The sequence below is a fragment of the Rhinichthys klamathensis genome, unplaced genomic scaffold (genome assembly GCF_029890125.1).
Source record: "Rhinichthys klamathensis goyatoka isolate OS25496 unplaced genomic scaffold, OSU_Roscu_1.1 h1tg000161l_1, whole genome shotgun sequence".
In the NCBI taxonomy this organism is placed as follows: domain Eukaryota; kingdom Metazoa; phylum Chordata; class Actinopteri; order Cypriniformes; family Leuciscidae; genus Rhinichthys; species Rhinichthys klamathensis.
The window spans coordinates 2,510,041-2,524,629 of record NW_026606695.1 but is presented as its reverse complement, the minus strand read 5'-3'; the positions used below and the strand labels follow the sequence as shown (position 1 = coordinate 2,524,629).

At 38.6% G+C, this 14,589-nt stretch overlaps 1 protein-coding gene across 2 annotated transcripts in view; it reads left to right on the top strand.

The window, feature by feature from the left end:
- col4a6 (collagen, type IV, alpha 6) overlaps window positions 1-14,589 on the top strand; it is a 138,987-nt gene that overhangs the window by 108,406 nt on the left and 15,992 nt on the right. The window contains exons 23-41 of one of the 2 annotated variants that reach the window (XM_056258932.1): window positions 111-290; window positions 500-683; window positions 2,754-2,804; window positions 4,029-4,100; window positions 4,229-4,336; window positions 4,473-4,691; window positions 4,799-4,960; window positions 8,494-8,664; window positions 8,960-9,103; window positions 9,255-9,377; window positions 9,638-9,819; window positions 10,134-10,197; window positions 10,349-10,423; window positions 10,557-10,664; window positions 10,780-10,887; window positions 11,041-11,112; window positions 11,215-11,334; window positions 12,066-12,182; window positions 12,412-12,573. In XM_056258932.1, the coding sequence (XP_056114907.1) occupies window positions 111-290; window positions 500-683; window positions 2,754-2,804; window positions 4,029-4,100; window positions 4,229-4,336; window positions 4,473-4,691; window positions 4,799-4,960; window positions 8,494-8,664; window positions 8,960-9,103; window positions 9,255-9,377; window positions 9,638-9,819; window positions 10,134-10,197; window positions 10,349-10,423; window positions 10,557-10,664; window positions 10,780-10,887; window positions 11,041-11,112; window positions 11,215-11,334; window positions 12,066-12,182; window positions 12,412-12,573 (2,422 nt within the window). The remainder of the gene's footprint in view (window positions 1-110; window positions 291-499; window positions 684-2,753; window positions 2,805-4,028; window positions 4,101-4,228; window positions 4,337-4,472; window positions 4,692-4,798; window positions 4,961-8,493; window positions 8,665-8,959; window positions 9,104-9,254; window positions 9,378-9,637; window positions 9,820-10,133; window positions 10,198-10,348; window positions 10,424-10,556; window positions 10,665-10,779; window positions 10,888-11,040; window positions 11,113-11,214; window positions 11,335-12,065; window positions 12,183-12,411; window positions 12,574-14,589) is intronic. The other variant, XM_056258933.1, reaches the window with a different exon arrangement.

The window sequence follows — 14,589 nt, the reverse complement described above, 5'->3', positions numbered from 1 at the left end:
AGACTGCTTTGAGGTTTTTACTGTCTTATTGATCCCTGTGAGTAAAATTAGGGTTATCAGGAAACATCCAAAATATTGCTTAATTTTAATTGAGTCTTGCTTTGTTTTAGGGTCGTGCGGGTGAGAGAGGCTTTTATGGGCGTAAAGGAGAGAAAGGTAATTCTTTCTTCCCCCAAGGTAGAGGACAAAAAGGTGATTTGGGTCAACAGGGTCTTTCTGGGCCACCTGGAGCAAGCGGCAACCCCGGAAGGGATGGATCTCCTGGCTTCCCTGGAAAACCAGGTCCACCTGTGAGTAGATAGGCAAATTTTCCTTTTCCTTTCTATCATTTATTTTAATCAGCTCTGTTGTTACTGTCAAAGAAGATTTGTGGCCCTACTCAACACCAGCAACTGCTTATAAAATGATTGCTTATTGTAATTATGCTTCTAGTACAACATTTAACCATTGACATCTACATTTTTAAACATATCTAAATTTCTAAGTTCTTTCTCTACAGGGGGACTCTGGTTTTGGGGTGACTGGAGATAAAGGTTTTCCTGGTATCCCAGGGTCCAAAGGTCGGCCCGGTTCCAGTGGCGATCCTGGTATTGGCTATCCTGGTGTAGCTGGGTTCAAAGGGTCACAAGGTGATCCTGGATTCAATGGTCTTCCTGGAACACCTGGACTTCCAGGTTCTCCAGGTAAGTAGAAAAAACAATTTAGTAACACTTTACAATAACTACACAGCATGAAATATTTTGTTATATACAAAATAAATTATTCAGCTTACATGACATTATTTCTACATTTTTATGTCATTATTATTATTATTGTTGAATAATAAGATCACATAAAATGTATGTGATACATTTATTAAAGTATGTACTTTATAGCTTAAATATTCACATATAGTGAATTGGATACACACAAATTGTCAATATAAGCAGTTAAAGGAGAACTCAGACGCAAAATGAACCTTTGGTCTAATTACACATTGTTACCTAGTCAACCGTTATCTGAGATTTGTTTTCATGATTATCGAATGTAAATAGTTTTATCTCTAAAAACAGTTTAGCCTATAAAGCTAGTATAACGCTAGTATATTGGGCATAGTGTAATGACAAATAAAAATCGCTTGTTAATACCACTAACAAGGCTCAAAATAGCCCCACACTAGCACAGTAGCATAATGAGGGTCCCTACCTTCAAACCGAAGCATTGAGAACTTTGTCAGTGTCCAGACAGTTTAATAAGAAGATATTGTATACATACAGTCAACTTCGCGTATACAGGCAGAAGCCATCTTTGAAAAACAGTCTCTACCAGTCGATCTACGAACGCCGATCCAAGCCTACTGTTCGCGCTCACCTTATCACAACTTATGGCTCGTTTGTGAACGAGCTATAAGTTGTGATAAGGTGAGCGCGAACAGTAGGCTTGGATCGGCGTTCGTAGATCAACTGGTAGAGACTGTTTTTCAAAGATGGCTTCTGCCTGTATACGCGAAGTTGACTGTATGTATACAATATCTTCTTATTAAACTGTCTGGACACTGACAAAGTTCTCAATGCTTCGGTTTGAAGGTAGGGACCCTCATTATGCTACTGTGCTAGTGTGGGGCTATTTTGAGCCTTGTTAGTGGTATTAACAAGCGATTTTTATTTGTCATTACACTATGCCCAATATACTAGCGTTATACTAGCTTTATAGGCTAAACTGTTTTTAAAGATAAAACTATTTACATTCGATAATCATGAAAACAAATCTCAGATAACGGTTGACTAATTAGACCAAAGGTTCATTTTGCGCCGGAGTTCTCCTTTAATATAAACAGTTATATATTGAATACAGGCATAAAAGAGTGTTACGACTTCACATACAATTTTTTTTAAATATATATATATAAATAGGCTAATTAAACCTATGTAGTTATTGATGATGCAGAAATACTGTTTCATATTGAGTATGTATTAGCAATACAATAGAAATGCATCCCAAGATTCTATAAGACCTCCTCGTTTTTATCACTTTTAAAATAAATTTGGCATATTTAGCTTGTTTTGTGGGTTTACGTTGCTTAGTTTATTCAGTACAGTGGTTTAAAACGGCACATTTGCTCATTTTTAACCCAGAGAACAGTCTTACAGTTAATTTAGTTAGATTGCCATGATCTTTCCTCATTTCAGTTGATTGAGAAATATTCAGTGTTTTTTTTCCTGTAGGTATCCTGAATTGCATAATTGAACAGTATACGATGAGCTAGGTTGAAAGAGCTTCAGTTTAGAGGTTGCTACATTTCATCTTGACAAGCATTCATCTTGTCAAGCATTGGATGTGCGCGAGTGTGAATGGGTGTGCAAATAAATCTTGACATTTTGCCTGTGCCTAACAGAACTTTTGACCTCTTTGCAAGCCATTCCATTCGGAGAGAAATTGAGTAGATGCAATTAAATCATAAGTCTTAACATCCATGTCTGAATCCCCAAATCCTTTCACCTCTTTGCATGCTCTCCATCTCTCTCTCTCTTACCAATGGAATGGCTTTGACACAGCCATGCACATGTTCCCTTTTGATTTCTTTATTTGCACTGCTTTAACCGAATGTGCTGGAATATTTGAATGAGCTTTATATTTCTCTACTAAAGGTACAATAATTTTCATGCTTGTGCATTTGATTTCTTGTTGATGCTTCCCGAATGAACTCATTCATCAATCGATTGATTGACAGCTTCTCTTGCAATCTCTCTTGCCCTTGCATGTTGTCTGACTAGGTGACAGCTGTGGGCAGGCGGGGCTTAATGATGCCTCTTTGGAAGAGGGAGGTGAGATGCGAAGCCCAGAGCTGCAGCCAGTATAAAATAAATCATTTTCCAATGGCCTGACTGTATCAGACAGCTTAACTGTAGTGTCCACCAAATCTGACCATACTTTCATTATGACTTTCCTATAGCTTGAGGTGTCTAATTCAGTTAGACGCTTGCCATTCTGGAAAAGTAGTAGTTGCCATATAACAGCCCTCTTTTGCCAGTCATTTAACAGTCTTTGTGCATGTTATTAGCCCTAATATGCTGGCTATACTGTGGGGAGGGTGGGGTTATTTATTTTTTTAGTTATGATAATAAACATTTCTTATATTTCGAAGAGCCTGATACACCATCAAAGGCGTATTACTCAAATTCACATTGCATACTCACTGTAGTGACATTAGTCCAGATACTAGTTCACCTTTATCAAAGACACCCATGACATACTATCAATTACTATTAAAAGATTTTTGACTTATCCCTCAGTTTGTAAAAAAAAAAAACAATAAAAAATTGCCTTTACTGTACATCCACTTATATAAAACAATAAAAGTCTATGCAGCAATGCATTGGAACACTAAAATACACACTGTTAACTGATAGGACCCTTGAGGAATAAAATTAAATAAAACCTTGTCACTTACCGTGTAAAGTTATTTACAAGATTTCCTGTTATGACCATGTAAAGCCAATAAACACTTTTACATCCTACACACAAAGAGACACATCCACCAACAGGTATTATGTTGGTAATCATGATTTGGATAACTTAACAGCTAAAATAACATTTAGTTTTTACAGAAGAATTAATATAAGCGTTTTAACAAGAAAATTTCTGTTTTTAAAATTGAAATCATTTTCTCCAAACCTGCAAGTAAATTGAAATGCCCTCCACAATATTAAAGTGTGCTCCTATTTGTCAGTCAGTTATACATGTTTTTGATCTCATTGTCTGTACAGTTCATAAAATTGTAATGCTGGATTGTAATGTAATTGCATAGTTAAAATACATTCCCTCCTGTCCTTTTTCTTGTCTGCCAACATTCAATGATCTTAGATATTCAGAGACATTTTTTTAAACTAACAATTAACACAAACACTCACCTTTAATACTGGCTTTTTAGAGCAGAATACCTTTATACAGTTTGTCAGGGTTAGATGTAAGGCGGCGTGTGTGTATGTGTGGAATGGGTCATCATTGACAGTTTTATATGATTTTGACAATGAAATGGATGTCAACAGGAACACCACTGCCCTGTAGGATTCCTGGTGAACAAGGAGATCCAGGATTCTCTGGACGTCCCGGGGTGCCAGGTAATTGAATTTCTAAAAGTATATGAAAGTTAAAAAATGGTAGTATTTTAATTATAAAGAGTTATTTCACATTGTTCGAACATGTTTTAACATGTTCTTTTGCACGTCTGTGCTCATGTATATGTAAGGGCCAAAGGGTCAGCCTGGTTCCCCAGGAGGAAGTGGGCGCCCAGGGTTTGATGGGTCTAAAGGTGATAGAGGAGAACCAGGTTCTGGAGGTCAACCAGGACCTCAGGGTAAGATTACACCCTTAAATGTGAATGGGTGCTTCATTTAACCACAAATCTTACACATCATAATTAGTCAACTTGCTTAGCCATACATTTCAAGGTATAATTGCATTATAGTTGTCTAACTCTAACTTATGGTTAGGTTTCACCGGAATCAGAGGAGATACAGGTTTACCAGGAACAACAAATGCTGGCTTACCAGGATCTCCAGGAAGAAATGGTTTTCCAGGTGTGCCAGGAGCTAAGGGAGAACCCGGTGTGGTGCTTGGGGCCACCCCTGGAGGTCCAGGTTCTCCAGGGAGACCAGGAGAGCCAGGAGACAAGGGTCCACCTGGGACACCTGGTTTACCTGGGAGGCCTGGTAAGTTTGATGAGATGTTTTTAGGTAGTTTTCACAAAGCTACTCTCAACATCATTATCACCAGTCATATGGATATCAAGCATTAGTACTAATACATTCCTCCTTAGGTAATGATGGACGCAGTGGTATTCTTGGCGTAAAGGGTGAGCGAGGTGTGGATGGAAAACCTGGTCCAGTAGGTCCCATAGGTCCACCAGGAGAAATACCTCCCGGGGGTATCCCTGGTCCCAGAGGGCCAGCTGGAGCTAAAGGATTTAATGGACCTCCAGGTAAGAAAATTAATTGTCATGAAACATACATTTTGGTGTTTTGTCTAATAATATGAGTGAGTATTTGTTCAACAAGAGCTGCTCAGATCCTAGCGTAAACTCTACCTTGAGCTCCATAATAAGCGATTATGTCACTAGGACCTTTCACATTTACATTTTTGGAAGTTCTACCCAGACTTAATCCTGAGGAATCTCTTCTACAATCTATATTATACACCACTAATAACTTGGGAAGTTATGGTTTGGATAACTTGTTTTCTTGGGAGCATTGTGTGAACTACTGGAGATTTCAGTTGTGGTAAAATATTTCACTGTTGGCTCGTTCTTTTCTTATCAGTCTACGTCAGCCTGTGTTTACTGATCTTCTTCTCAAAAATATCTGTTTTCATTATTCTTTTCTTTATGGTCATCCTCCACTCTTTCTCTTTTTCCGTCACCATCATTTCCACCCTCCCGTCCTTCCATTTGTGGTGTCACCCTCTTCTATTATTGGTGTTGGGTCACCTCACTAGGCTGCCAAGGTGAGAAATATTGTCCTCCCTGATGCCCTGTAATATAGTGTTGATGTTTATCTAACACACAATTCGCACTCTTGCCTTGCTACCTTATAACGCACTTGTCTTTCCTTGTGTTTTCAGTCCTCCCAATTAAGGCAATGAGTGCAGGGGAGCATGCATTAACTTTTTTTTTCAGCCAAAAAATAAAATTCTATCATTATTCACTCTTCCTCATTTCGTTCCAAACCCATAAGGATTATATTCATCTTCGAAAGACAAATTAAGAAATTTTTAATCGAACCTGAGAGATTTCTCCATGTCTCTCCAAGTCCAAGACACTAAAACTTTGAAGAGACATGATCACTTTATGATTTAATTTAGACTTTTATTCAGATAATAACGTTGATCAATGACGTTTGTTATCGCACATCAAAAAAGTATGGTCGAGCTTCCGTTTATTGGATGTGCTCTATGTATGTGCGTTGATCATTGTTTATATGCGAATAAAAGTCTAATTTAAATCTGTTCATCATATAAAGTGATCTTGTCTCTTCAGAAGTCTTGGATTAAACTTCTTGATTCAAAGTTAATAGACTTTCAATAGAGGGACTGAAATCTCTCAGGTTCCATTGAAAATATCTACATTTGTGTTTGAAGATGATTCAAACTAATGAATCTTGAGTATATGACAGAGTTTTGGGGTGAACTATCTATCCCTTTAGGGTTACAGATCTTTAAGCCTCTATGTCAAGCTAAGAGATTTGTTTGTTTATAGTAATAATGTAGAATTCATTTTCTAATTTCTTAGATTGAACAAGAAAGTTTATCCATGGTCTTTTATCAATGGAATGTTTTAAACTGCACTTGTACATCTTTTTGTGTGTTTGTGTACCAGCTGGCATCACATAGTACGCTCACACTTAAAAGATGGCCTTAAACTTGTGTGTTTAAGTACTAATCTTCAGGTTCACTGAATTTGAGCAACACCACCTAACAATCTAGCCTCAGAACTTGTTACGCTGCTATAACTCTGATGTGCTTGTGTGCCTTTAACCACAAACACACCTTCTGATATAACAACAGCATCTTTAGTTAGTCATGAAAGTAATGTTTCATGTTTCAGCTGGTAGTACTGTCTAGAATTAGCCTTTACTTTGAACTGACATTTCCAAAACTGTGAAATATATTATGTTCAACCAGTACAACAAATACAGTGGGGGAAATAATTATTTGATCCCCTGCTGATTTTGAAAGTTCGCCCACTTACACAGAAATGAAGGGTCTATCATTTTTATGGTAGGTTTATTTCAATGGATAGAAACATAATATCAACAACAAAAAAACAGAAAAACACATTATATAAAGGTTGTAAATTGATTACCATTTGAACTAATGAAATAAGTATTTGATCCCCTACTAACCAGCAAGAATTTTGCCTCCCACAGATTGGTTATGTGCCCATGTGGAAAACAGATTAGTCCTGTCACTTTAAGAAAGTACTCCTAATGTCAATTCATAATGTGTATAAAAGAAACATGTCCACAGAATCTGTATCTTCCATTCCAACCTCTCATCCACCATGAACAAGACCAGAGAGCTGTCAAAGGACATCAGGCACCAGATTGTAGACCTGCACAAGGCTGGAATGGGCTACAACACCATCAGCAAGAAGCTTGGTGAGAAGGAGACAACTGTTGGTGCCATTATTAGGAAATAGAAGAAATACAAAATAAGCATCAATTGCCCTCGGTCTGGAGCTCCATTCAAGATCTGGCCTCATGGGGTACGGATGATCATGAGAAAGGTGAGGGATCAGCCCAGAACTACACGGGAGGAGCTTGTTAATGATCTCAAGGCAGTTGGGACCACAGTCACCAAGCAAACCATTGGTAACACACTATGCCGCAATGGATTGAAATCCTGCAGCGCCCGCAAGGTCCCCCTGCTCAAGAAGGCACATGTACATGCCCGTCTAAAGTTTGCCAATGAACATCTAATGATTTAGAGATGTCTTGGGAGAAAGTGCTGTGGTCAGATGTGACTGAGGTCAGAGAAATGCTGACTATGACCCCAATAACACCATCCCTACAGTCAAGAACAGGTGGAAACATTATGGTTTTGGGCTGTTTCTCTGCTAAGGGTACAGGACGACTTCACTGTATTGAGGGGCCAATGGACGGGGCCATGTACTGTCAAATCTTGGACGAGAACCTCCCTCCTTCAGCCACAACACTTAAGATGGGTCGTGGATGGGTCTTCCAGCATGACAATGACCCAAAACATACCGCCCAGGCAACAAAGGATTGGCTCAAGAACAAGACCATTAAGGTCATGGAGTGGCCTAGCCAGTCTCCAGACCTTAATCCTACTGAAAATCTGTGGAGGGAACTTCGAATTGCCAAGCGACAGCCAAGAAACCTTAAGGTTTTAGAGAGTATCTGTAAAAAGAGGAGTGGACCAAAATCCCTCTTGAGATGTGCAAACCTGGTGACCAACTACAAGAAACGTCTTACCTCTGTGCTTGCTAACAAAGGTTTCTCTACCAAGTACTAAGGCATGTTTTGCTTGGGGATGAAATACTTATTTCACTCACTGAAATGCAGATCAATTTATAACCTTTATACAATGTGTTTTTTTCTGGATTTTTTTGGTTGATATTCTCTCTCTATCCGTTAAAATAAACCTACCATAAAAAAAATTATAGACCATTTCTTTGTAAGTGGGCGAACCTCCAAAATCAGCTGGGGATCAAATCATTATTTCCCCCACTGTATAAATAAATGTTTTTTTGTTAACATTTATTGCATCTTTTACTAAATGCGTTATTCTACAACATTGCATCCATTAGCATTTGCTTGTTTTGGGTAATTACATGTTGTTTAAAGTATACTGTCTGTAAAGTTCATTTACTATCCCATATAAAAAATTATATTAAAAAAACCCTGAAATTATTTATTATAAATTTCGAGGATCTTTCCAATATATATATATATAAAATATTTCAATATTATGTTTTAACTAATTTTTCCTCCACAGGTTTCCCTGGGTTGAAGGGTGTGAGAGGAGATCCGGGGCTTCCAGGGCCTGGTGGAATAAAGGGTATACCAGGATTTCCTGGTATCCCAGGGCAACAGGGATTTAGGGGACCTCCTGGACCACCTGGCATTGGAACACGTCCAGGCATACCAGGAAGACCAGGAATCAAGGGTATGAAGATTGCAGAAAGAACTTGTTCTAAATTTATTTGAGTTTTATTGTTGTTTGAAGCTACTCGAGATTCACTTCTTAATTCATTTTTAACTTGCTTCTACTGTCCCTAAAAACACACTATAGGAATTTGTTATGCTGTGCATTATTAGAAAGACAACACGAATCTGAGATTGTTTCAAATGCCCCATGTGTGATTCTATTGAAAATGTGCCAATTTTACTTCTACTACTTTATTGTGCCGTTATCATGTGTTTTTTTACCATAATGTAGATATTTTTTGTCTGTGCCCAAGGAGTGAAGGGGTCTTTTGGGGTGTCGGGGTTCCAAGGATTACCTGGTTCTTCTGGAGTCCCAGGTGGGCCAGGTGTTAAAGGTTTACCTGGTTTCACTGGGCAGGATGGCTTTCCTGGGGACACTGGATCAACAGGACTCAAAGGTATATTGATGTCATTTGCAGGACATCTTGTTATATCATTTTTTTTCTGGTTAAGTGAAACCATAGAAGGCACTCAATAAAGAATCAATACTTCAGAAAGAAGCCAGATATGAAATTGTTTGTAGTAATTGCATATATTTGTGTGTTAAAGGGGATCGTGGAGATCCTGGTCTTCCAGGTCCCTCTCCTCCTCTGTTTACGCTAGAGGGGCTGGAAAATGGTGAAATGGGTGACCCAGGAGCTGATGGACTGCCTGGTTTCCCAGGACCAAGAGGTACAAAAAGTGGACAGACCATCCAGTTAGGCCTCATTTCCTTTGTTTATAATAGTCAATACATGATATTTAGTGGCATTGACATGTTCATGGACTTGTCATTTATTATACCACAACTTAATTAAATGACTCTTCATAACATCTTAACATCACAAGCAAAGGTATCTTTTCAGTTTGTGATAAATGTTTTGGGTGGATGACTCAATGTCATTCAGCCATTAGAATTTCAGTAAAAAGAATCGTGTTTCTCTTTTCAACAGGTGATAAGGGTTTTTCAGGGCGACCTGGACGTGAAGGCTTTCCTGGATCACCTGGTGTTACAAGCCAAGTAAAAGGTTTTACTGGCCAGCCTGGAAACCCAGGTATTCCTGGCTCCCCAGGCTTCCCTGGGTCTAAAGGTTCTCCTGGAGTTATGGGCTTCCCTGGCACAACAGGCCTGAGGGTAAGCATTCTGTAATCAGGCACAGGTCTAAATATGTTACAGTTGACTTAGGGATCCACCAAAACTTATATTGGTATCAGCATTTGCTAAAATGTGTTATGTGTAGACCTATTGTGGCACAATTTAAAAAGTGAAATCTTTTCAACGCAATGCAAATGCAAAAAAATCTGTCTTAATTTTTCTTTAAAAATTATTTCTTTTTGTTTTTCTTTATTACAATTTTTTTCCTGGTCAAATGACCTGGACGAGTTCTTCTCAGACTGAGATTAACCGAGGAAGTTGTGTTTTACAATATGTGGTGTTCTCCACTGCAGGGTGATGATGGTGTACCTGGGGTTCAAGGGTTCCCGGGCACTGCAGGACAACCTGGTGGCAAAGGTGAGATCTGTGTAATTCTGTCAGTGCCTTTTTTTAGAATAATCATTTAAGATCTTTATTTCCGACCTGCACTACATATTGCAAATGCAGGTAGTTGAATAGTAGGCTAAAGGCAGCCATCACTGATATCCCTAAAAATGATATGTTTAAGGTGAGAAAGGTGACTCATATGCATCATCTGGACCCCCTGGACCAAAGGGTGCGATTGGAAATCCTGGATTCCCAGGTGAGAAAGACACTTTTTTCAGGCTATGGATATCAAATATTTATTTATCAGCTCTTATATATTTTTTGTATTTAATTTGGTATTTTATACTCCAGTCTGGTTTTATAAATAGATTTTTCTATTTTACCTTCAGGTGGTCCAGGCTTTCCTGGTGAACCAGGTGATTCAGGTTACCCAGGAGTCGTAGGATTTCAAGGCCAGAAAGGATTTCCTGGAGAGCCAGGAGCACCAGGATTTGCTGGTATGTGGACATTTGCTGCCACCCTTATAATTCTGGAGTAATGATTCCAGTTTTTACTTCAAAAGCTGTTTTTTCCCCTAATGTCATTGGTTTTTATTGTTGTATTTATTCATAGGCTCACCAGGCCTCCCAGGCATTAGGGGGCTTCCTGGTTATCCAGGACAGAATGGGCGTGATGGAGATGCAGCCCGTCCTGGAACTCCAGGCTTACCAGGAGAGAAAGGTTAATGAAGAACTAGTACCATTTTATTGTTAGATATTGCCAAAACCAAATGTATTTTTTTTTTTTTCAGTTGTAGTTTTTCATCTCTCTACAAACTAAAAGAAAGCAAAATGAATCCATTTCTGAAATACTCTACCGCAAATGTTACTTTAGGTTTTCCAGGCTCACCTGGTTTAGACGGACTCAATGGTCTTCCAGGATCCAAGGGGCCACGTGGAGTTCCAGGTAAATTAATTGGACGATCCTTTGATTATAAAATTCTACATTAAGCTGTAAAACTGAACAAACACCCTGGTGACTGCTTATTTATTTACCATATATCCTCAGGTGTGATTGAAGGTGGTCGGCCTGGAGCTCCTGGTGTGAATGGCCGGAAGGGAGAGAGAGGCTCATCACAACCCGGTGGACCTGGTCGCCCTGGAGAGAAAGGAATCAAAGGAGACACTGGTGAGACTCATCATGTGGATGGACGACCAAACATTTCTGAATATCTTGTATAAAAGGAAAATAAAGGAAAGAAAATTAGTAATTTGAATGAAAAGGAAAGTCTGAATAACTGAACTAAAATAAAATAAATTAAAAATGATGTAAAAATGAATGTACCTAATGGACTGTTTAAATAAAAAATAAACCCGTTATGTTCAGGTCAAAAATTACCTGTATAGACTTCAGTGTAGCTTCAGAAAATTCACAGCACTATCCTATTGATTTTGTAGATGAAATTGGTTAATGCATATAGTTTTTGTAGAAGCATTTTACCTGTCTATATAGTGGAGTCTACCTGCCACTCATGTGTCAGTGGCAGTTCTGCACTTTAACAGTAGATGTATGAATACAACAGATAAGAAACTAAAGCTGAAAATACTTACATGGGCGACATAGTATGTGTGAGAGAGAAAGAGACAGTCCGTACTCAACAATACTCAAGAATCTCTATTGTCCACCAGCAAAATTAGGAGTATACAAAAAACATTCCATAAATACAAACAACTATTATAAAATATAAATATAAAGACAATTTGAGACATTTAGCCATTTCTTTGAAGATTGGATTGGGAATCACACTTTCCACAAGGCCACTGAGGTGTGTTCTAACAAGAAAAGGGGCAATCATGGGGTCATTATTTTGCTGTTTTATTTTCATATGTATTTGATGATTGTGAAATTTTGGCTTTCAGGTCCTTCTGGTTTTAGAGGCTACCCTGGTAACCCTGGCCCCCCTGGGCCACCTAGTCCTTCTAATATCCCAGGTCCTCCTGGAGACCCTGGACTTCCAGGATTAGATGGACGAGAAGGTACAGGACATCTCTGTTTTCTTTTTTCTGATTACTTTTTGTTGCTTCTCTAAGATTAAGCTGAACCTTAGGCTGTATATATCTAAAACTAAAATATATTTGATCTAGAGGGCTAACAGTTATATCCACTTTGATCTGTTTCTCTTTGACCGTTAACTCACCTTTTGTAATGGCGGTTGCCCATAGTGTTTGTGATACTGTGAAATCAGTTGAACTGGATCATTTGTAGGTCCCTTTGGCCCTCCTGGCCTGCCTGGACCACCAGGCCCTGGAACAGTCCAAGGAGACAGAGGAAATCCTGGATTTCCAGGGCTACCAGGAATACCAGGAGCACGTGGAGACCCTGGTGCTTTTGGAGCCCCTGGATTACCAGGCAACCCTGGTTTTAAAGGTATTCTTTTGTTATTATTTTGATGTGAAGTTTCTAAAAAAATTTCCAGCCTCATACTCTGTTGTTGTATTTTATTTATAGGAATTCACAGGGCCGGCCCTGTTAGTGCTCATCTTTCATATGAACTGCAATTTCCTATAGTATAACATGAATAGTGATAAACATTAAAATAAATATGAAGTAAATAAATGGTGGTGATAAACAACAACTAACAAATCTGGAAGATAAAAAAGAAGCACACAAGAATTTAACAAATTACAAATGGGCAAAAAGTGCAATAAATTAGCCTCTTACCTGTCATCCCAATGTTTGATAATTCACTGGAAAATGACATACTTAAAGGGGTCATATAATGCCATTTTTGTACAAGCTAATATGATTCTTTAGGGTCTAAATTAAAAGTTTGTAATATACTTTAATTAAAAATTCTCATTAGTATTGTAAGAAAACACTTATTTTACCTGGTCAAAAACAGCTCTGTTTTCAGCACGCCGTTTCAGTGCATATGACTTTAAATGATCATGAGCTTTGCTCACCCCGCCTCTCTGTTCTGTGTGTACACCGTTTGTAACTCAATAACACAATAACCATAACGCATTGTTCAGTATAAACGTGGGATTATGAATTATATTGAGAACATCATACATAGAAAACATGCCGTAAAGTACCCTGAGTGTAAACCTTAGACGCATTCATTGTGAAGCGTGCAGCTAGCGATTTGCAAAGATTAATATATTAATATAAAGTTTAATAAAACGTTACACTCACTTCAGTTGTTCTAGAGGTTCAGCAGGAACACAAATATCTGGTGCCGATCCTTTTTTCATGAGCAGCTTCTTAGCAAATCCAGCTTTATACTGATCCTCGTTTATAAAGCAGTCTGGTGTGAGAAATGATTCGCGCAAACATGAAAGCATTGACGTTGCTCGTGGGGAATATTCCCTTCGAAAACAAACTCAGCCACTGCGTCTTCGGCGGTTCGGATTTAAAAACATTAAAATGACTGCTGTGTTCGTTATTACACCCAAGAACAGAACACCACAATCGCTCAGACGCCATTATGCTCATAGACAGTGCTCGAGCATATCAACAATGACCGCGCCGGTCCGCGCCGCGCAGACTATGATTGACAGCTCCCTCATGAGCGAGGGCGGGTCTGTGTTGAAACGCTCCTGTCAATCAACAATCGTGGGAGGGGCGTGCGAGCTTGTGACGTCACAGACTCGAACGGCTCGATTTGAGGCAGGGGAAAACATATAAGGAGATTAAAACAAAACCACTGGATGGATTTTTATCATTATATGATGGTTGTGTACAGACACTGCCAACACACATTTCAGTACAATCAACTTTTAAAAGTGCATGTACCATTATATGACCCCTTTAAACTTAAATGATTGCAATTCATGAATACTTTAGACTAAAGTTCATAAATTCTTTTAAAAGAAGACGCTAAGGAGTTTTTTGGTCAAGTAAAAACAAGAAGCAATGTAACTGAAATATACAGTGTGTTATATAGAAATAGCAACATGACATCATGACTTTGCGTAAACATACACGCCACTTTCAATTCAAGTGGCGTGTTATCTATACGCATTTTGAGCTATCCGCGTGTATGTCCACGCCAAAATCTTTTGCGTGTATGTCTACGCCATTAAATGTCCGAGTGATTCCGCGTGTATGTGTACGCCGTTAAATGTCCGAGCGAAACGAAGCAAAATCTATATCTACATCTGTGGAGCGATATTTCTTTTCCTAGGATGGTAGGAGAAGACTCATAAATGGTATTAACCCCAGACGGGTAGGTTTAGGGACGGGGTTGGGGTAGGTCATATATTTATATATACATAATACAGTAATATAACGTTTAGTCAAAGGCGTTGATAAACACGCTGAAAAGCGATTATGCATGTTAATAGCACGCCAAAAAAGGAAATACGAATTGGCATGTCATACATACGCCATTTCATGAGATCAGTCTGAGAAATAGGCCTACAGAGTTAGTGTTGCCAGTAA